At 35.0% G+C, this 23,970-nt stretch overlaps 2 protein-coding genes across 4 annotated transcripts; both read right to left on the minus strand.

Annotated features, from left to right (window-relative positions):
• Positions 1-247: 247 nt before the first annotated feature.
• On the minus strand, positions 248-11,215 carry UVH1 (Restriction endonuclease, type II-like superfamily protein). The gene is made up of 10 exons (XM_011071992.3): positions 10,561-11,215; positions 8,196-8,500; positions 5,578-5,798; positions 5,198-5,274; positions 4,754-4,918; positions 3,215-3,958; positions 2,651-2,761; positions 1,742-2,002; positions 1,438-1,661; positions 248-681 (listed from the first exon to the last, which is right to left on the minus strand). Exons 1-10 carry the CDS (start codon positions 11,092-11,094, stop codon positions 471-473), a joined length of 2,853 nt encoding a protein of 950 aa, XP_011070294.2. The 5' UTR covers positions 11,095-11,215; the 3' UTR covers positions 248-470.
• Positions 11,216-11,988: 773 nt separating this feature from the next.
• On the minus strand, positions 11,989-18,343 carry LOC105155990 (calcineurin B-like protein 1). 3 transcript variants are annotated; one of them, XM_011071994.3, is made up of 9 exons: positions 18,072-18,340; positions 17,270-17,425; positions 16,365-16,447; positions 15,749-15,808; positions 14,580-14,688; positions 14,409-14,461; positions 13,107-13,187; positions 12,544-12,656; positions 11,989-12,463 (listed from the first exon to the last, which is right to left on the minus strand). In XM_011071994.3, the coding sequence occupies exons 2-9, from the start codon at positions 17,346-17,348 to the stop codon at positions 12,400-12,402; spliced, it is 642 nt and encodes a 213-aa protein (XP_011070296.1). In that variant the 5' UTR covers positions 17,349-17,425; positions 18,072-18,340; the 3' UTR covers positions 11,989-12,399. The 3 variants fall into 3 exon arrangements, with proteins under 3 accessions (XP_011070296.1, XP_011070295.1, XP_020547746.1); XM_011071993.3 differs by having other exon boundaries at positions 17,270-17,396; positions 18,072-18,339; XM_020692087.2 differs by lacking the exon at positions 15,749-15,808 and having other exon boundaries at positions 17,270-17,396; positions 18,072-18,343.
• Between the last annotated feature and the right edge of the window lie 5,627 nt (positions 18,344-23,970).

Here is a 23,970-nt window from a genome sequence, read left to right on the forward strand (position 1 = left end):
TTCTGGGATCTGCTTGTAATTTTTAATTTCACGAGTGAAATGCAATTTGCATCTCTTAGAAGGAAGACAGAAAACATAAATGGACAGTGCTACATATAACTCTAGCAAAGCAAGTATGACAGTTCAACATGGATTCACATAGTACGCAACCGAGGGGCACTTCGTTCAAACAAATAATTTCCTTCGATCTTCCCCACAAATGCACAAAAGAAGACAGTAGAAATTATGGATAAAATACACAGGATGCTATGTTTAACTTAGGAATCCCAAGGCAGCTTTTCAGATTACAATGAAGAATCAATGTCAGATTACAATAAAGAATGAATGAGGAAATAAATATAGATAATAGCACAGGGAGAAAGGTCCCGTAGGTGTCCATTCACCCTCAACAACAGAAGACATCTAATAAATTTAACATAGAGAAGCATTACATGAAGTTTCATGACTAGCCATTTAAACTCGAATCAGTTCTAAAGCAATGTTGGATACTTGGCATCAAGAAAATCCCTCAAGGTTTTCGCAGCTTTCTGACCACCCATCAATTCTGCCAGCTTCTCCATTGAGAGTAATGCAAGTTCCGCCAAGCTTTTACACCCGTCCATGATTGACCTGTAGTTAGAATCTGTAACACCTGGTAGCCGTCTAAGGAACTCAACAGCTGACGTATTGAAATTTTCAGCTCTGCAAATCAAATATTTGCTGATTGTTAAAAAAATTATATCCCAACTTTTGGGTGACAAACACTGAACTAATTTTACTTTCTTTAAGAAAAGGGTAAATTACACTTGAACCCCCTTCGAAAATGCAAAATTATACTTTCCCTCCAAATGTTCCAAAATCCATTGACACCTCCCTTTAGAAATTCATTAGTTATACGTGACACCATTTCGTTAGAATTTGGATGAAAATTGCTGAAGTTAGCAAAAAAGAAATATATAAATTTTTTATTTTTCCCCCATTTAACATTCTCGTGTAATAGTTTTGTACTAAAAAATGTAATGATGTTAACCTCACTTCATATATCTATCATATTTATCCCTTTATAAATACAAAAATATACAAAAAAAAATGATAAATGAGGGGCAAAATTGAAAATCTATGTAAATCTTTTTTTGCTAACGTCATCCAAATCCTAGCTGAAGAGGGTCATTTGTTTAAACTTTTTGAGAGGGAGGAAGTGTAATTTCAAAACTACTTTGGGGGAAGAATTTCACATTTTCGGAGGGATCTAAATGTCATTAACCCCAAAAAAACAAATCTTTGACAATGAAAATACAGTAGATTCCAATGAAATTCCATGCAAATGACATTAGGATTTTCATTACATTCCCTTGTTTGGATAATAGAAGTTAGAACTCAACAATTTAGGTGCTTGTTGAACATAGCCTCAAACATTAATAAAAGAACCATCCATGACAATGAACGCAATGATATTACCTGACATCATTTTCAATAACGCCATCCTCTGAGGGGACACCAACTCTAATTGCCTTGGCCTCATCTGGTTCATCCTGGTTTGCTTTAAGTGTAGCAAATATTTCAGCCGTAGCATGCAAACTACGAGACCAGACAATACGCAGTCGAGGAAAATGGAGAGCAAGCAGCGACAACTTGGATATAATGTTATTTGGAGTGACATCATCACCAATCTCACTAGCAGACTGCACAGACAAACCACTCATCTGTTAAACAAAGTTAAAAATTACCAATTCACAAAAGCAAATCATAAAATATTATGGACCTGAAATGAAAAACTTTTATCTTGGGAAAACTCGATCAGGAGAACAGGTATCCGATAATAGCGCGACATCATCTCCACCTGGTGATATAATCGACCAGATGAAAAACTACCAAAAAGATCTTGAATGCTCTTACGTTCAACACACATCAACGGAGATAGTATATAGTCTCCTACTTCCAACGTCACAGGTATGATACGCATGCCTTTCTGGTGGAGCACATTTGGGAGGCTGCTCATAAATTCCCTCATGTCCACTATAATCTAGAACAAACTATAACTGTTACTGATGGGTCTTTCCAAAATAAAGTAATATCATATTACGAGAGAACTTAGTCATAAACATAAATCAATTTAAAACATATTTTACTGGTGAAATATGACCCTTCTGGTGGCAGGCAAGAAAGATCTAAGGAGGAGTTGATAAATAATCTTTTTCTAGGTAAACAGTGAACATGGAGAACCTTCACAAAATTTGTATGGAAAAGGCAAGAAATATAAATCCCCAACAACCAAATGAGTATTGGTGACTGAATGAAACTCATCTTTCCTGATTAGTAAGGATGAAAATCAAAATGCAAAAACCATCAAGTATATGTGTTTACATGGTGCAACATAATCTTGCCCTCGGAATGTAGTAAAAAAGTGAGAATGGAAATAGGTCTTTCAGGTAATATGGAAACTTTCTTCGAGAATTTGATGGGTTCTTGCTTCTCTATATACGGCAGTAACCAAATTTTCAGCAACCACAAACTCCATTTGCCAAATGCCAAGAAAATGTGGGAACCAAATAGGGAATAAACTTCCAAGTTATCCTAATTTTAATATAGATTTGAACTCTGAAACCCTGACCTTTAGAAACAACTTTGTAGACAGATGATTATTCAGCATAAAGGTTTCAATATCACCTACCTGCATTTCCTTTTCTGCTTCCTTCTTTCCACCAGCTTTTCTGGTTACCAAGTTTTGGGCAGCGATTGATTGTGGCTCTAGTGAAGAACTAACACTAAGAAGCTGCTCGTCCTGAATGTTAATCAAGCAACCCCATGAAATTGCAGGTAAGTAATTACTTCTTGGTAAAATTATAATAATTGTTGTAAAATGAATATAACCATCAGTAACTGATATGACAACAAAGCTGACTTAAAAGCTAAATAGCAAATAAATTCCCCCCAATCCAAAAATAAATTCCATAGCATTTGTCTTAATTTTTGAAGCTAATGATGTGAGTGTTTAGAATCGTTTTCTCAATACAATGTCTAGGAGAAACGTGAACTCTATCCTAAATTTCTGTTTGGACACGAGGGACTTTATCCTCACCATAAAAAAATTGGAAGGTAAAAGAAATAAGGAACAATGCTTGGAACCTGACAGTAGAGCAAACGCTTTGCAACAGGACACAAAGCAAGAAATATGATACGACATTCACTAAATTAACCAAATTCTGATAGCAAATTAAGGTGTATAATAGCAAACCTGATTAACTGGGATCATCATCAAGGATTTCTGCCTAATCAGGGACTCAAATGCTCCATTTTCTCTACGTATACTTGCCTCAAATTTCCGAACCTCAGTAGAATCTTCATAGAATAGAAAGTAAACTTTCAATCTCTTGGAGGGATTTTCAGATTTGTAAACTTCAATTTCTCTTACAAAAGCCACATCAGGGTGGTAAACAATTATGACAGATGGCTGTAAAGCATCAAGTATACTCTGATTACTCTCCAGGGCATGGAAATGCACGGACGGGAGCTGGCTGGTAATTTCTGGTCCTTGGTCATGCTTTTGGAGTTCAGGTGCATTGCCACGAAGATGACCAGGACTTGACACATTATGGTCATGTATTTTGTCTTCATGTTCTGTAGACAGAGCCTCAGATTGAATACTAGTTTCAGATTGGGGATCAATTTTACCAATGATTGTCTTTTTCTTCATTCTTTCACTTTTCCTTACTTTACCATGATCTTCACTGGTCCCACCATCTTTGACATCAGTATCCCTTTTTGCTTGTTTACTTACTTCATATGCTGCAGCGAGCAGTGCATCATTTTCTTGCTGGCTTATGCTACTAAGTTCAGCTTTTTGTCCAGAAACAGAGGGAATTACTCCATCAAGAATTCCAAAACCTTTAGTTGCTTTTGGTTTCTTTTTCTTATATTTTGGCAAAGCCTGCAGCTCCACTTTACTTAGCAAATACTTTTCCCATTCCTCTCTCATGACCTTCACAAAAAAACAAAAGATAAGGGTATGTCATGTTACAGAAAAAAACCAACATAATTAAAATTGAATACTGATGTATATGAAAGAAACCAACCCAAAGGATAATAATATATGCTTTGCATGGAATTGTTTTTAGGTAGGTTTTGTAAGGTCTCGAAAAATGAGTTCTGAGTTTTGCAAGGTTTCCAAATCTGTATTGGAGAATGTGATTAATGTTTGGTATTGTCTTTTAAGAGGCCTGAAATTTCTTATATTTTCCCCTTTTTTGGGGGTGGGGGGTGGTTTGGACTGATTTCTCCCAAACAGTTCATGCTTGGGTTGGTATTAAACCAGCCCAAAACAGAACAAAACATGGCATTAGTTGTTTCAGATCCTTAGGGCATGCAAAAGTACAACTAAAAGTGTAGCTGACAAGATAACCCCTACAAGCGACTAAGAAGTGAACAGAAAATCACAAGTAATCGTACAGAACAGGTGGACTGGTGGAGATGGAATTTTCTCTACCCTAGCTTCTGGACCCTGTTACTTTGACAGAAGGCACGTCAGAGAAGAGAAACTGAAACTTGCAACCAAGTTGAGCAGTTGAGCTACACACATCTTGGATATATATGAGAAACTTTTGTCAAGAGACTTGACCTTATGGGAGTTTGTAGACTTAACATTCACCAATTTAATGGATAACTCCAAGCAGACCCTATTATTTACCAGATAACATAATGGCCCGTAAGGCCGGAAGGGAAGAAGTGGGGATGGGGAAAGAGATGAGAGAAAATGATGATAAACTGTATTAAGAACCTTATCCTGGCCTTTGGTAATGCAATCTTGAAGCTGCATGCAAGATCGTTCATCCTTACATGCAACAAGAATAATCCCATGTTGATCCCCTTCATCTCCAACTACTAGTTCTTCACCAGCCATTGCTTGCTTCTGTCTTTCCTCTTCTATCTCTACAAGAATCTCCTGAAATGAATTAACCAATTATAGTGATACGTGGATACATTGTGATAGAATGGCATGCTTCAATAAACCTCATAAACTTAGTCCTCTCCAGTAAAATATATTAGGAGTCTGATTTGAATTTCAACCATTAACAACTATATTAAGAATTTCGTACAGAATTAATTTCAACAAGTATGATAAAGAATGGCCACGGGCTTGAGAATAAATTTCTGCATAAAGCTTTTCACCAACCAACAGGAATTTGGGGATTCAAAAGATGAAAAGAACTCACTCACTCACACGCAACACCTTCCACTTTGGTGGTTCCTCCAAGATTTCCTCCAGAACTACCCCACTGTTTGCCCTTTCTGAAGAATCTACAGATTTCATTGAGAGAAAATAAGCTTAAAATGAAAAATCAAGCAGATAAAATCAGCTTGAAATGCTGCTTGTATATTCATTCAGTTCTAGAACAGTGTGCAGCATATAATTAATGAATCAATCACTGCAGACTTCAAGCCCCTATTTACACAAGCAGGAACGACAGCACAAACCATCCTAAACATTTTGATCCAAAATGTCAAGTAATTTTAAATAGTATAATCTGAAAACTACGAATTGAACCTAAAACAAAGACATTCACTGTAAAAAGAAAAATACTAAACAAAAACAGAATTTACCATCTTCATCTTTGTTCCTTTCACATAGTTTTCTCTTCTTAATGGATGCAGTCGTACACAATCCAATTGACTTCCCACTATCCGACCTACTAAAATGATAAACCCGCTTCTTTGCATACTCAAAAATCTTGTAACTAGACTCAGCAAAGATCCAAACAGATCGAAAACTCTCAGAGGCTCTAAGCGAGTCCAGATACTTCAGGTAAGTCACTGCATCGTACCTATCAAAACATAAAAATCTGTAAACTCAGAAGCATGTGTACAGGTATAGAAAAACAAATGACTAGACCGTGGACTTACAACATCTAACAGGGAATAGCAATACACAAGCATGTCATGTTATCTTACTGTCAGCATGTTATATGTACACAGTAAACCTACACCACACTAAAAGAGAATGTGACGTTAATCTCAGAATTTAGGGTAAATGGCATGTCACCCCAAAAATCATGTGATGGGGCAACAAGAGAAAAAAGGAAAAAGAAAGTCAATAGAAGGGTCCACTAAACAAAACATACCTTCTTCTTTTTTCCCAAGTCAGACTGGTTAAATCTTCAGGTTTGTCATCCCAAGTCAATTTTCCTAGGAGCTCCAGCATAGGGTAACTCAATGTAATCATTCCTCAATTACATTTAGATTATCTACTTTATGCTTGCAGTCCCATAAAATTCTCCCTTTTCCGGGGTGGGGGATTTTGCATGCAAGTAGTCCCAAGCGTGTGTATATATGTGTACGACTGGATGTAGCATTCTATAAAAAGTCCCCCTTGCAAGTAGCATTCTATAAAAAGTCCCCCTTGCAAGTAGCATTCTATAAAAAGTCCCCCTTGCAAGTAGCATTCTATATGTGAGCATTAGTTACCCCAGATTGTTATGTGACATTAAGGTGTGATCACACCTTATTCTAGTAGCAATCGGGAGTAAGTGGCTTATGGCAGCAAAATCATCTACACAATCGGGTGTGACCTTGCCTTCGATGTCACAAAGACCAACAAATGGGACCACTTGCATCTATAATATGAGGATAAAAGCAAAATGCATCTTCTCATCCAAAATTCCAACTTTGTTACACATGAAAGTTTAGGACCATAAACACATGTATCATTGACAAACACTAGCACACAAATATATATACACTTGGGATACTTGACTGCATACAAATACAGAAATTTTGGAACCACAAACATTAACTAGGCAATCTAAATTTCATTGCAAAATGCTAATAATTTTGACTTACCCTAGGCTGGAGCTCAAGCAACAGGAGAGAGTACACATTCTCATCTCTTAATTTCCAGACCTAATTTGCAGCCCATGGGGTTAAGTTGGGAATCGTGAATTTGAAGTGTGGAGAAAAATAGAAGCCTCAGATTTACCCTAATTTGGGGGAAAGAGAAGAAAATATGTTTTGTTTAGTGGACCTTTATGTTGACGTCTTTTGCCGTTTTTTTTTTTTGGTTCTTTATTCCATCACGCGAGTCCAACTGGATTAGTAGGCGGAAATGAGGAGGGGATGACAAACATGACCTCATACATTGCACATGCTACACGTTTGATGGCCACTGGGAACTGTTTCTTGCTAAAAGCAAATTCCAGCGGCTGATGTGCTCCACTTAATTAGATTTTGGGGGGATAAGCCACAATTTTCGTGTTATGCCAAAGAGCCCAATATTTGGGCCGGGGACATGTCATTCGCCCTAGAATTTATGAGTGAACAAAGCTTGTGTCTTTTTGTATATCAGTTACTAAGATCACACTATAACAAGTTCAATAAGCAATCCAAGAATTATTTAGAACCATGTCAATCATGGAAAATCACATTGCATCAAAATAAAAACGGAACCTAGAAACCAGAACATTCTAAACATGCATTCAGTAGTTCTGGAGGATAGAGTCTGATAGAATTTGGTATAACTGGCTTCAAAAACCATCAAAGTTGAGATAAATTTGTGCTTGACATATAGGTTGTCTCACAAACTGATCCCGGTCAACCCCCTTTACTGACTATTACTACAGTAAGAGCAATTGCACATTGAACGACAAGAGAATCCCCATTGTTTTTCCTAACTGTTATTTCAGAAGGGAAATCAAGGCTTTTATGCACTTTGTGAAGTTGAGAAAAACATTGCCCATCATGTGCAGTGTGTGAGGTAGTAATTTCTTCATCCAGGTTCATATCCCTTCCTAAGAAAGCTTCATCAGTAGTAAAAGACCCTCAGTTTGACTAATCATGTTCGAATGTATAGAACTTCACTTTCCTACAAAATTTACAAATGGAGAATTAATAGACATAAATCTCGCTGTTTTGACCCTCTTAACTTCTGCTAAAAAACTTGGAAGCACTTGATTATTAAGGATATGAAATAGCTCTCGACACTATGCCAAAACATTCTTGTAAAGCCATTTTTGACCTGCATGCTTTAGATTCCACCAAAAGTACTATTTACAATCAATTTAACTAATTGTGCAACTTAACAACAAACAGATGTATACTGTCATGAAGCTACAAAGATTCGCGACCTCTAAAACAGCTTGATTCCATATTATTCAAACTTTTTTAAACTTCTTAGAACCTTAAAATGCTGATTAAAATCTCAAAAATTGGGAATAGTCCCACAATACCTGGCAAGATAATCCAACAACTTGCGCAATGTCTTCAAATCTGAAACAAGCTGCTTTGTCCTCTTCCCTAATGTATGCCATATGGGATCCAATTGCCTCCTCACAATCTCATCAAATGACTTGAACAAACCATTCTCCACGGTCAAATCCTCCACATCTACCTTGTTGGTCTTCCTCATCTCTTTCAGACATGCATCCATCACCTCGATCACTGCTTTCTGAATCCCAATCATGTAAGTTGACATCGGGACCCTAATGTCTATAACCTCAGGGGGGTCTCTTTCCAAATCCTGGGACACATACACCTAAATTCACCAAAAAAAAAAAAATAAATAAATAAATCAATTAATAAAGTAACTTTTGAAGTTCTTAAGACATTAGTATATGACAAGTGCAAAACACAGAGCAATGAGAAAGCATTTCAAGGACATCATGCTCCAGAGTATGCACCACACTTTGGTCAAGAAAATTACATGATGTGCACATGTTTCGTTTGAATTAATTAATAAGACAATTCTTTTACATACACTAGTGAAACTTAAAATTTACCGAATTTATCGAAGCCTGCTTCTTTATGTACAAGTTTTCTGTTTCTATTAATAGGGAGCTTAATGCAATCTTTCACTAGCAACAGGGGCTTGACACAAGGAAACCCTATGTGCCATGGAAGTCTTTTAGAGCACAAGGTTGATTTGCATTGGAGATGTAATATGTCAGCTTTGCAGAGCAAATCTATGGAAACCTTAAAGTTTTCTCCAACATTTTGCCGATTCATCTGGCCCTGGGACAAAAATGCTGATATCTGAAGTGTTATTTTTAGGTATTAAGGTGGAGGTGCAAATTTCTCTAAAAGTTGGCATTCAAAGTTACCAGTAGTAAGATGTATAGGAATTCCTCTCCTTACCTGCATCCGAGTGCAAGGCGTCGGTGGATAAGCTTACATCCAGAGTAAACTCCTGAACAAGTATTTGTTTGTAGTATACAGGCAGAGCACAGTTAGTGAAATTGTTCTCTTCTCCCTTCAAGTCTATTCGACAAGCATATTTTTCTTTCCTATGAAATCCCCTCAGGAGATAGATTAACTCCTTGGAATCTTCATTTGGTATGGTTCCAAGATGAAAAATATTTGAGAAAATTGTATATGAGCAAGTTTGTTGTCCAATAGAAAGGAGGACAGGAGTTGAGCTCACTAATGATTGGAATAAAGCTGCCATCACTAAGCATATCTTGCATATTCTGCCACAAGATTCTAAATCTATCGGAGTAGTTGTGTTAAGTCAAACTTCCTTAAAGTAGAAGCTTGTAGACTGTCAAGCCATCTGCAACATGTTAGCTGACATGGCTGAAACTTCTCATTCAAGGGGGAGAAGATCATTTTTTCGAAATAGTGGTTGGTTTAGGTAAGCAACTTTCTTTTGGTGAGATACTTGGCATCCACTTAGCCCTATGTGGCTTCTACATTCTAAGATCCATCAAAGTTGGGAAGTTTATTGCAATCGTGTAAATGGACAGATGGAGCTTCTCTCGTTATCACTTCAATTGTCAATGGTCAACATCTGGCAACAATACTCGCCTTCAGAGTTCAGAGAGGACAGAATGCTTTGGCGTGTTCATGAGGATGTACAACTCCATACAAGATATGCATGAGAAAATTTTTTGGAGGTCCAACCTAGTGAGTGGCATGATGTTGTGTTGTTACCAAAATCAATCAGAAGGCACTCATTTATATTGTCGAACGCAATCTTAGAGAGACTTACAAAATCAGACAAGTTTGTGGAATTTCAACTTATCTCATAAATGTCTTGTGTGTTTTCTAGAGATTACTGTGAGTCTCATAATCATCTTTCTTGCCCACATACCTCTAGAGAATGGTCCTCTTTGTTGAGCAACCGCAACATGTCTTCGCAAGGAGGAGACCAAAAGCAAATTTGCAGCTGATTGTACAAACTAATGGCAAAGACTTTAAGAACGTTGTGCCTAAATTGCACTTCCTATATCAATTTTGCATCTCTTATAAAATGTCATTGTCAGTGCTGTAAAATGTAGATTTGTGTCATTGGTGAAAATTCCACAAAGCACGACTAATTGGTGGTTGGATAGAGCATGGAATCTACCCATATTCATCTTCCAGTCCTAGTAGGCTGTTTCAAGGAGTTTCTAGACTTGCTCCCTGTGGATTTTCTTAGGTAAATTGTGGTAGACGATTCCACCTTCATGTCCATACTTTGTTAATAGAATTGATTCACGCGCGCACACACACACAAAACCAAAAAAAGCATATTCAAAATGTTAATAAGTATGATTTATGATGTCAGTTACTGAATTATCCAAAAACTTTTGAAATAAGCTAAACTATAGCTATTACCTGAAATCTAGGCCAGAGATGGAGTTTCCGGAGGAAAAGGCACTTGAGGGTCCGTTCCGCTTTAGCAAAGCCAGATACCATCGCGTGGGGGCGGTCAGAAAAGGCACGAACATAGAGAGAACGGTTTGAAGACCGCAAAATCCGGACAATAAAAGCCTCGGTTGAAGTATCCGAAAGAGAATGGGCATTAAGAAGGATAATTCCGGCGACGGAGGTCGTGGGGAGGCGTTGAGTGAGCAAATCCACTATCAGGATCCGAGCAGTGATGAAAAATATTCCCCCGGAAGTGTAGAGGGAGAGGCGATTGTGCAGAAGAAGGTCCGCGGTGATGGAAGAGAACTGAGAATCGATGTCGATGGAATTCTTCTGGGCAGGAGAGGCGTTGAGGATGAGGACTGAACCCTGGGAAGGATCGTGGAGGCGAAGTAGTGAGGATATGAGCTTGGGGAGGCCGAGGCCGGCAGAGAGGACGACGATGCCGCCGCTAGGGTCCTCCAGGAGGTCGCTAATTATGTGCTCGTGGAACTGTACCATTATCAATGTCAGTGACGGCGGAGGAGAGGGGTGGTGGCGGCGCCGTATGGGCGGGAAGGTTTAGTGGCGGGGAGAAATATGTACAGTTTTCTTACATAGATTGGAAATATACAGATTCTCTTTTCATTTATTTTTTCTTGAGAGAAGTAATTTGTGACGACTTGCGTCATTTTCTAATATTATTTAAACTAAAATACTTTATATATATTTATTATTAAATAAAATATACAAAATATAAATTAATATTAGACTTATAAAAAATTAATAATAATATAAAAAGGAAAAATATCTATGAAAAGAATAAAAGGAATTAACAATCAATTGATAGTAGGAGAATAGTAAGTTAAATAAATAAATATAAGAATTAAATTAAATATTAAAAATACAATATGACAAATCAAAAAATGTGGAATACAAAAAAATTCGCCTCTTTTAATAATAAAGTATAGATATTATTTAGAAAAATGAGAGAAATAAAATAAATCGGTATCTATTATATAAATAATTATTTTAATTTTCTTACCTCATATATCTCATAAATCTATTACATTTTGATCGATGATTTTGGATATAAATGAAGGATTAGACAAAGGATGCCATATAACACTATATGAAACAAAAAATCTAGATCGATGGATATTCAGCAAAATATAAATATAATTGAAGAATTTTGGATTTAAATAATTTATTATTATAAATTTAAAAATCGTCAATCAAAACACACCCTAAGTGCTAGACATTATCCTATAAAACTATCAAAAGAAAAGCTAATGAATAATAATCACAGAATTATAATAAACTTTTCTTAGACTTTGATCCTCACTTGCAAATTTACTGAAATAAATGAAACTGTGTAAACAATTGTACGTAGTATTTTGTAATCAATAAAATGAATTGACAGCCTCAACAAACTTTCTTTCCTTTTAACTGACCATTCAATACCATTCATCATTAATATCATTTTACAAAAATAGTTTCTTCTCAAATCTGTACCACTCCATCACAAAATTAGCAATACTGATGTAAGAGTGCTTCTTGGTAGATCAAGACAAACAAATGACTCAACTACCAAATACACTTGTTAGAAGATATGCTACAAATGGAGGGCGCACGGAGCAGGTGCTAATTTCACACAGCCACGGCTACAGCCTCATCAAAAATCACCATGCAGTAATTTTTGCCTCGAATGTCAATCGAGAGCAAAATTCTCTTTTGAGTCCCAATATTTTGCTGTCACTAATACGTAAACTCATAGCTTCCTCTAGACTACAATGTAATACAAACAGGTAAAGATACATCTTTCGCTCATGTAGCTATTTCATCAACCTCTGAGTTGAAAACAAAGCTAGGAAATGTTGTAGTTATATCCCTGCAATGACCACGAGAATCACATCAACTGTTGGCCTAGATAGCAAAGAGATATTCTGCATGACAGCAACACCTGAATACCTCAAATATGGTAGTGTCATTATCTTCAACAATGAAGGATTTCGGGTAACAAAATTGTGCCATTCAGACTTGTCTATTTTTCCATCCTGGTTAATGTCAGCTTCCACGAATGTCTGTCAAAGATGGAGTTTTCAAATCTAAATATTGCCAGAATGAACCAACAAAATGTAGAAGCAAACACAACAGTTAGCAACGCCAGATGAAAGAAAAAGATTATAGGGAAATATGAGTTGCGGTTAAGACAAAAATAACTACACCCAGAAAATAAGAAGCCATCATTTCTGGAAGCAGATTTCCAACCTTATCAGGCCACAAGGCGATAAAATCATCAAATGCAAAAGAGCAAAAAAGAAAATAGGGCAGCTCATCTACCTAGGTTTAAAAGGTGAAATAACAACTTCAGGATGACCTACAGTAAAAAATTTCCTTCACAAATCACCCGTTATTTTTAATGATATCTTACCTCTACCATAAAATTTAAGCAATGAAGCCGAGACAAAGAGTTCAGCAGAATGAAGGACCTCACCCACAGAACTTACCCTAAAAGATATACTTTCACTTACCTTATCCAGTATTATCTCAATCGTTTCATCAGCCAGCTTCATCTCCGATTCACACAGAAGTGCAATCAACATTTGCTTTACCTGTGAAAATCACAGATCATGAAGAATCTGCGAATTGGTATCAATGAAAACCAAATAATAAAATCAACACCACTTTCATCAGCATGATCTCATTAACTACAAAGCAACTTTCTTGTCAAGCACAATAAAAAGGATTAAGTTCCTCAAAGGAAGTTCTCCAAATCCTCTTAAATGAACACCTGTTAACAAGAACTATGAACAGGAGAACAAAAGGTCAAAAATACACATGTAGCGGAAGATAGTAAAAAAGGGGTTGGCTGAGGTAAACAGACAACACCTTACGCATGTCCTAATTAAATAGAAACCCCTCTTTATTCAATTACTGGGCAATGTAGTCCGATCAATTCTAACTAACCCACGACGAACCATATCATGTAAAAGTGTCCAACATAAAAAATGCTCCATCTAATAAAAAATCTCACTAATTGAATGAATTATGATATCGAAGTGTATCTTCATACATTTTCCTGACATGAAGTGCAACACAGTGTCACAGATTAAATCTTGGTGTAAGGGTTTCAACAAAGCGAGATAAGTTGAGAGAGAGTAAGATAGCATTTCATGCAACAAAGCCATGATTTACCAGCAACATTTTTAAACAAGATAGGAAAGAGTGAAATCTAGTCCATTTTTTCAAATTTATTTTATTTTCTCAAAGTCTGTTGGGAGCATTCCATTCCAAATGGACTAGGTGAAACAAAGGTAACCAGATTGAACATGTGTCTATCAGAAAAGGATATTTATGTAAAACAAATAGCATAAGGAGAGTGATCTAAGATAACCAGAAACATGAAAAAAACAATAATCAATTTGGCAGCGTCCAAAAGATACTTTGAAATGTAAAGAGCATATATGCATGACCAGAAAATAGAACTGATTGCTATACTGAACCACTGGGTTTCTTGGAAATCAGACATAAACAATTATGTAAATCTGAGATTAATTAACTTCACCTAGTGAAAGATTTTGGCCCTTTAACTAACATCTCATAGCGAGTGAAAAGCAGATAAATTAAGAGAACATAAGGGAGGATAGAATCAAGCTAAAGTCTAGGACTCTGGATCACACGAGATAAATGGATTCATATCCCCAGTTAATCTCCTTGTTTGATCCCATTTTACCATGCAGCTAGCATTCTCTTAAATGAAAAGCATCACGAATATCCCTAAAATTGTTTTAATATTGCATGTAAAGAAACATAAAAAATTAAGAATAAATTACCTCGTGTCTTTCAATGTATCCAGTCCCGTCCAAATCATATAGCTTAAAAGAAACTTCAGTCACAAAAATCAAGGGTTAGTACTATCTATCTATTGTAGCTTTGGAATGAATAAAGACAAAGAAATAATAGAACAAGCACTTGTAGAAGATATCAAGATATCTTAATCGTACAATTGATTTTGTCTTCTTGTGGAGCATTTGGATGGAAAACAGTGAGTGATCTAACAAAATCACCAAAATCAATTACTCCTTTTTGCTTCACATCAAAGAGATCAAAAATCTGCACGACGTAAGGATTCATAATATTACACTGAGAACACTGAGATAAAAAGACAACAGTAGGCAATATGATGGATATCAGCCTTTAAAAATTTTAAGCCAGAAAAAGAAAAACATGGGAGAAGATCTGAACAGATCTGTTAGAGATCTACCTCAATCAATTGGCAGTGGGCAAGTTACATATATTTGCCATAAATCTGTTAGTCTTCATAATCTTATTTCTTTTCTAAAATCAAAAGTTTTTTAACATTAGGTGCTAAATCAAGAAAAGATCAATGTCCTAGTGGAAGAAGGATTTTTCTTTATTCTACTTTTTGTGGTTAGTTCCTCCATCAACTCTATATATAAGGTGCAACTTCTCTCGAGCTAACATTGCTATTTTGGCAATCTAAATGGAGGGACCCCATTAACTTTCTGCCAATAGAGATTTTAAGGTATTTCAGCTTTACAGCAATTACAATGTCATAACTTTTTTCCACATATAAGAATATTCGTCGTCTTTTCTTTTTTGGAGCTTCTTTCAAGCCGTCCTTAATTGTTGGACAGTCTTTTACATTTCAGTTTAAAGGATTGTCCACTAGATTTACCCAACAAGTTCATCTGCTAGCTTTCACAAGATTCTTGGTGAAATGGAGAAGTAAACAATTCTCAAAGAGTTCATTGTTTGTAGTCAGTTGATTTCAGCCTTGAAAATTTAGTGCTACAAGAAAAACGCAAGGAAGAAGACCTAAAATATAAATTAGAGATCTATCTAGTGTTCTCAACAATTCCAGGGGCAATTCACCCATTTTATTAACTAGGGGTTATTTGGTAATTTCTGTTCTTCTCTGCTTCTCTTTTCTTCTTCTTTCCTAACTTTTCCAGCTTTTTAAGTACTAATCATCATAATCACGCTATTTTCTTAAGTCCATTCCTTCCCAACATAAGCACCCATAAAACTCCATTTTTCTCATCCTCTTTAAAGGGACTCTCGTGGGCCTAAAATGGTGAGCATCCATGTTTCCATATAAATCCAACAAATTAATATTGAAATAGCATGATTAGCCAAGATCACCACCTACCCGGTTTGCGAAAAGGTTCTCTTTCTTTCTGTTCTTGAACAAAGCCAATTGCAGTTCTTCCTGCATATTGAACAGAGTTCAAAAACAAAATAAAATTATATAGTAGATATTTACATGTCTTTGCAGGACAAAAATCCATTAGGCAGAATAGTTTATATGAATTATGCATTATTTCTCCAACTGTAAGTAACAGCGTGAGATTAGAAGAAAAATATTGCACATTAATAGCTGGCAAATCCCAACCAAGCTGATAAAAGAAAACAAAACAAGAAATTTGGCACAAGATCATTGTTTTGGTGCAAAGTGTTTTGGAACATTTAACCCAAAGCAGAAATCATAATGCCACAACAATTACAAACAGGATTACTTGGTATTCAACAGAATCGTTACAATTTACACATTACTAGTCATGAAGAATAGCTAATAAAGATTACAGCACAAATACATTTTCACTGGTATGATAGAAACTTTCTGTGTATATAACTTTAGAGTTATTTAATTCAATTGTTTTGTTACCAGTAGAAAAGCTATCCAAGATAATCTGATTCTGAAAATTGAGAGAATTGAGTTATGAAGAGGATGTAGATACCCTTGGTTAGTAGTCTGGTGAAGTTACCTTGTTAATAAGCCCATCATCAATGACAGAACTGCTAATGCTCTTAAACAGCTCAAATAGTGCTTCAACCTCACTCACACTAACTGCAAAAGCAAAAGACAGACATATGAAAGTTTTAGTTGTAGTTAAGAAAAATATAAGCACCTCGAAAAATAATAAATCCGGAAATCCCAGATCACAAGAGAATGATGCCAAACCTAAAGAGTCAATCTAAATCTTATGCTAAAAGGTAAAAATTGATGTGCTCAGAAGTTCAGGCAAAATATAGTGAGGGAGATTCTTTTCCAAATGAGATGCAGGTATAATGAAAATGCAGTAAGAATATAATAGAAAAGAAAAAACATGTGGGGAACATGCAGTAATTCAGAACCACAAGTACTTAAGAGATAGAAAATAAAAAAGAACAGCAATAACTTTTCAGCTTGTCCAGACCAATAAAAGGAAAAACAACGGAAAACCTGATTATCTGGAGGAAATTAAAGAACCAAGGTATTTAATACACAAATTAACTATACAATATTAGAGCAGGAATAGATGAAGCAAAATAAACCAAAAAATATAAGATGCCAAATGAGATTTCTATCGGCAGAACTATACATGGCTGCTAGAATAATAGACCAACCAAACAATTTAGAAGCTCCGGCAGACACGTGTCCAAAAGTTGTTTCGACTTGAATGATTAAGCATTATTAGTCATGCCTACCAGTCTTAAACATAATTGCACTTGCACATTTTCTATCAACAGTTGTCAACTTCCTTAACAACAATGATATAAAAATGTAATTTATGCCATCTACATGCCTAAGCTACAAAGTTTCTTTCCACTTTAAAAAGGTAAAGACATCCATGAACATAAATAGAAAGAAGTATACTAATCTACAAAAAGGGGAAGGGAACCAACTTACAAGCAGTTTGTGAAGCAAGTAGAACGGGGTCTTCATGTCCAGGAAACTTCCTTCTTGAAGTAGAATGGAAACAGCCCATTTATAGAGGGAAGAACCTCCCCACTATAATTGTATCCCTTAGGCTTCTCTGCAACACATCACCAAAACCATCTTAACCTTGCAAATTAGAAAGTCAAATTCAAGAACCATGTCTTCCAGTCAATTAGTTTAGCAAGTTGTACCCAACCATATAATGTCATGGATTTAGAAAATAATAAGAACACAAGAATGCAGCTGTTCATTTACTAAATCCAACCCCACACCTCAACAACAGGGGGAAAAGCGACTTCATAGATTAATGGAGGATGGAAGCATGCACGCTAAAGCATCCACAAATCTTTTACGTAACAGATCAAAATGAACCCCCTTGAGAAAGGAATCCATATTCATCATCTTCTCAATCTTATAAGTGATGTAATCTAGAACAGGGAAAAGTTTTTAATGTTAAAGGTAAACATTGCAAAACAACGAACAGAACAATATAATACTACTAGAAATTCATGCAACCGATGCCGCGGGCAAAAGAGAAAAAAAAAACAAAAAAAGAACAGAGAAAACAAATCACTAAAACATATTCCACAAACAAATAGAACCCTCCTTCATTCCACCTTTGCCATCAAAATGGTCATAAAATCCACCGCAAAAATGGGAAATTTAACAATAAAATTACAAACACAAAGATCGGAGAATCCCACCAAAACCCTGAACCGTCCAGAGATTCAACAACGTGGGACGAATAAATACAAGAAAATCGATCACTCACCAACCAAAACAAAAAGAAGCGGTAACAAAAGCCACACCCCTGTATCGACAATAAGCAAGAGCTACGGCGATGTATTTCGGTTCTTCAGCGACAATACATATAAACAATTGTATGTATACAACCGATCTAGATATATAAATTGGCTTTGCTGATAGCAGTTTCTGGTTTGGGAGAGAGCAAAAGCCAATTTGGGAACGCCGAAAGAAGAAAATCACAACGAAAGGCGACAGAAATGAGGAAAGTTGGGGAGAGAGAGTGGAATCCACGGACACGCGTGGAGCGTGGAATACGGTAATGATATTGCGGTAGTGGAATATTCCATCTCCTACTTTTGAAAATGGGTCAATGGATCAAATAACGTAAGCTGTAGTGTACCCCTTCCTATAATCATCTAAAATAAATAAATACTTTATTGTAATTTATTACTTTCTAAATTTAATAGACTAAGAAAAAAAATACGACTAAATTTATCTGACATCCTTGAGATTAGATCGAATTATAAAAATATTCTCTTCTGATTGTTAAATTAGAACTACATCCCTTAAAATTATAATTGTGAGTTACACGATATTGTCAAGGGGTTAAATGCAATTTACCTGCATGTGATATCCTAAATAAGCAAGTTACCCACCTATGGAAGAAAAAGATAATAAATTATCCTCCTATATTTTTTAAAATCACTACAAAGAAAAAAATATTTAATTGGACCGCCTTTTGTAACAGCCAACTTAAATTTTGTAACCGCTTTTCCAAATTTGGAACGGCTTTTGTAATGGTCAGGTTTTCGCTCCTTTAACAGGTGTTACAAAAAATTGTAACGGTTCTTTCCTATGTAATTCCAACTTGGTACCGGAATTTGTAACGGCACAGAAGATCGTTATAATAATTGACCGAAATCAGAAAATGACCTTGGAACTATGTTTGGAACGGCCTACTTTGATTTTGGTAGATTTATTGTTGGAAAGGTTATTGTAACACATATAGTTAAGAGAGTATATTAAATATGGAACGGTCTTTTAAACTTACTTTGTAATGGCTAGACCTTGTTTACAACGATATTTGTACCTCCTTTTATAATAGAATTTTTAACACATAGTGTAACGGCCTTTGTGACGTTGATTGTGAACATTGATTTTATTTTTGTAATGGCCTCTGTACCAGTTCTTGTTTCTAGTTTAGTAACCATATCTAAACGGCTTCGTACAAGTTTTGTAACTCATTTAGGTATGGCCTTCGTTATTGATTTTTTGTTGTTTGCTAGTGAGATCTATTCCAAAAATCGCTACACAAGTCGTTACAAACTGAGAATATTTTTTATTTACATTTAATTTATTACAATATTCATTTTTATAAGATTTTATTGAATTTTTTATTATAAATATTTAGTTGAATTTGTTAAATGTGAAATACTATATAAAAAATATATAGTTTAGCAAGAAAATAGTAATAATATAATTAATAAATTAAAATAGTATTTAAAAATTATATTTATAATATACATACATATAAAAGAAATGCTAATCTAAATCGGTTTCCCCGCGGCAACGTCCTTCTCGTCCTCTGGCCTCATCGTCGTGTGTTGGGGGTTGAGTTGGAGACTCGGACAATTGGGGAAGCGAAGGGTTGGGCCAGGTGGCTGCCCAATGCTCCATCATCACCTCGAGTATCGTGACCTAATCATCAAGGTTGGGGTCATGTGATTGTGGTGGCGAGGGTGATGGAGCAATGGACGAGCTGGGTTGTGATGGCCCAACAATTGTGTAAGTGAGCCTTGGAGTCGAGACTGAATACACGACCCCTCTCCCAACCACCCGCTCCCAACATTCACAATTGTTGCTCTGCAGGTACCACTGAGCCTTGAGAAGATGATGGAGGATCTTGATCATTCAGTGGTTGGGTCTGTTGTTCCTCCATCATCCTTTGGAATAGCTCCGACGAATATATTAGTTGATTAGTAAAATAAAAATAATTAATTTATATTCAACAAAAAAATTTAATATACTTACCGCGACCTCCACTGCCATCGAGTCGAGCCATTGCTCGTCCCCTTCTTTTTCTGGCACTTCTCAAACACCTCCATCTACTTGACAGGACGACCGAGTTGTCCCTCCTGTCTAAGACCAACTTAAAAAAATGATTAGTAAATGAAAAAATAAAATAAAATTAATACCGTATATAAATCACTTACCATCTTACGCTTGTGCGCTCCAAAGGAAGACGACCCCGCAATAAACGATAACTGTTGTGGCTGGATTGGCTGTCCGGTCAGCCTTATTCTTTGCTAATTAGGCCTTGAAGTCTAGTCTCGCCCAGTACTCTAGCAACTGATGACAAATCTGCTGCCAGCCATAGTAGTCGGGACAATTGAGCTTGGACGTTCCCGAATCGCTTTCATAGGAACCTACCAACCTGCTACTTAAAGACCTTGACATATAACTCGTCATTGCAGTCCCACCAGTAAGTAAGCTACAAATTTCACATATATAAAAAAAAAAAAAAGAAAGAAAAATTATAAGTAATAGATAAAAATCAATATTTACATTTCAAAACGTAATTAAAAATTTAATTACGAAAATTCTTACCTTTAAATTATCAAACCAAAAGAGTTGGTGCTCCTGTTGAATTTGCAATATAGATCTCCAGTGATGAGAATAATGGTTACATAACCAAAGCTTCATACCACTGCTTAGTTTTTAAGCTAATATCAACAAATTTTTTTTTAATTTTAATAAGTTACTTGATTGATTAATTTATTTAATAAATATAGAGATAACTAATATACTTATTAAACATAGCGTTCAGATAACTAATGACAAATGTATTTTGTTAGTGGATATTAAATATAATAGTAAAATTGATATACATTATAATAAATATTTATTTACAAAAAAAATTATCAAAACGTACTAATTTGTTGATTAAACTTATTTTTATATAGTATAAACCAAACTACCATATTTTAATATCATCAAAAACTAAAGTATGATATATTCACTAACAATTTTAATATATGGTGAATTTTGAAATAAATGCATTTTGTTGTAGTGGATATGAAATTATACCGATAAAATTCATATGCATTATATTAAATACTTATTTTCAAAAAAATTATCAAAATATATTGAATTGTTCATTAAGCTTGTAAATGATACATTCACTAACAATTCTAATTTATAGTGAATAAATGCATTTTGTTGTAATGGTTTTGAAGTTGTAATGATAAAATTTATATGCATTATATTAAATACTTATTTACAAAACAAATTATCAAAACATACTAAATTGTTGATTAAGCTTGTTTTTGGATAATATATATAAACCAAAGTACCATATTCTAAAATCATCTAAAACTAAAATATGATATATTGACTAACAGTTCTAATATATGGTGAAAATTTTTAAATAAAGCATTTTTTTGTTGTGGATATTAAAATTATAACGATAAAGTTCATATGCATTATATTAAATATTTATTTTACAAAAAAATTATCAAAATATACTAAATTATTGATTAAGTTTGTTTTCAGATAATATAGACTAAAATACCATATTTTAGTATCATCTAAAACTAAAATAGATATTAACTAATAATTCTAATTTATGGTGAATTTAAATATTTATATACAAAAAAAATAAAAACTTACTAAATTGTTGCTTAAGCTTGTTTTTAGACAATATTAATAAAAATACCATATTTTATTATTATATATAATTAAAATAAGAGATATGTTGACTAATAATTCTAATATATAGTAAATTTTGCATATAAACTTGATATAATATTGAATATGTACTTAAATATATAAAAATATTTATAAATGAAAAAAAAAAGGTAGCTCGAGCTTGAATGCAAGCCGACTCTGTTTATCTTGCACCCCTACTCGCTGAGGAGGTCTTCTACAAAGTGTTGTTTCGCGGGGGATTTGCCAAGGGCTTGGAGGATCTAGAGGACCCTGCAATCGCTAGTTCTTCAACAAGGGCCAGAGATGGGCCTACCACCACGTGAGGGCTTAAGTATCCCCAAATATGTCCACAGCCTTTTGTTTGTTTAGGTTGCTATTGGGAGCCTTCATTAATTCTCACATCTTATTTCTTTGTTCCCATGTATGGCACCACTTGATGCGTGCAAAAACTGCAAGTTATGAAATGATATATGGACTTGAGTCTTTTCTTGGGCTAAATTCTTTTATAAGTCTGAAAATGGGGACCTACAAAAGAAATTTTAACACTCCGACGGACAAATACAATTTTGAAATGATAAAGCTAAAAGACAAAAATGCAAAGATTGAGATAATAACCTATAACGAGAGTGATTAAAATTAGTGTATATGTGTGTGTGTCAAAGAGATCACTTACGTGGGGGACTAAATCTGCTTTTATAGCTGTAATCCCCTAACGAGTGAGGAGTCTTGTCCCCCAGGGGTTCGGGGAGGCAGTTATTGTGGATAAGCCTCCTCGAAATTCGGTATTAGTTGGAAAGATTTGTGGGAGTCCAATCTTAGTTAGGGATCCAAGCGAAGTAGGGGACTTGCTCTTTCTAGGTGATTGGCCATGTAGTCATCCACGTCACTTTTTGCTCGAGTAGTTTTTGCCATTTGGCAAACGCCCTTTTGGAAGAAAGGGTGGCATTAGGCCCCACAAGCCCTCATGTCACCGTTCCCCCTTCTGGACTTTGTCTTCCTTAAATTTTAGCTGAGGGAAGACTTATTGGTGCTTTCTCTGGGCCTCTTGCTCCATTGGGCCTCCTTAATTTGGCATTTGAGATCGCATGTGGGCCGCAACTTGGTTGTCTGCTTAAGATCATATCAAATTTAATAAAAATTTATAAATCTTTCAAACATTTTTCTTCAACAAACCCAACACATCTCTAACTCTCGAGTCTCAAACTTTTCCACTTCTCATATAAGCATTCAATTCAACCTCTCTCATTTTTTAATTTTGATTTATTTACTTTAGTTTCTTCAAAATATGTTTTGTATATAAGATGGGCAAATGCTAGATAGTATGAAGGGTTGGAAAATTGGAAGTTGGAGCATTTATATATGAATTTACAGAGGTAGAAAATTGAATTTAAGTTTTGCTATTTCTGTTGTATTGGGTCTGCATTTAGTTCTTGTATTTTATTTCCAATTTCCCATGAATGATTTGATTTCATTTTTTAGGAAGTATTGGAATGCATTTGAAAATTCCCTTGCAGAATTTTCAGTTTGACTTCTAATATTTAAATTTTGTTGTCAATTTTTCTTGTATTTGATTTTGATATTTATTAGTTTCTTTTCAAATTCATTTTATTATATTATATATTCTACTGGACTAGTAATGTCAAAGAAAAAGAATAAAATTAAAAAAAAAAAAAAGAAGAGGGGGCTAGGTTGTCAAGTATATTAATATTATTTATTATTTAAAGTTATTTTTAAAATATTAATAATTATTTATGACATAAATATGACGTTACTGGTTCGACCATAGTTGACCCAATGGTTGAATCGAACCAATGACCCGTAACTCACTTCATTTTTCGGTTCGATGAACGGTTTGAGTTTCAGAACATTAATATACACAAATAAGGTAAATTATATCAACATTCTTGAAGTCAAATTTAGTTATGCAAACATTCTCATCCTTTGTAAAAATAGGGTAAATTACGTTTGCCATTCGAACTATGCCCATTTTACACTTTGCTATCAATTTTTTTTTTGTATTAACTTACTATCTCAACTTTATGAAATTTACACTTTGTCATATATGACCGCTTTTTTCTTGATTTCTACAAGAAAAACATCACATGCTGTGCAATGTAAAAAGTATCACATCATAACCCTTAAAAATCACATGTCCACTACATGTGATGCTTTTTAAATAAAAAACTTGATTGAAAATAGTTATAAATGACAAAGTG

This window comes from Sesamum indicum, linkage group LG2, assembly GCF_026168435.1.
Source record: "Sesamum indicum cultivar Baizhima isolate 11 linkage group LG2, ASM2616843v1, whole genome shotgun sequence".
NCBI lineage: Eukaryota > Viridiplantae > Streptophyta > Magnoliopsida > Lamiales > Pedaliaceae > Sesamum > Sesamum indicum.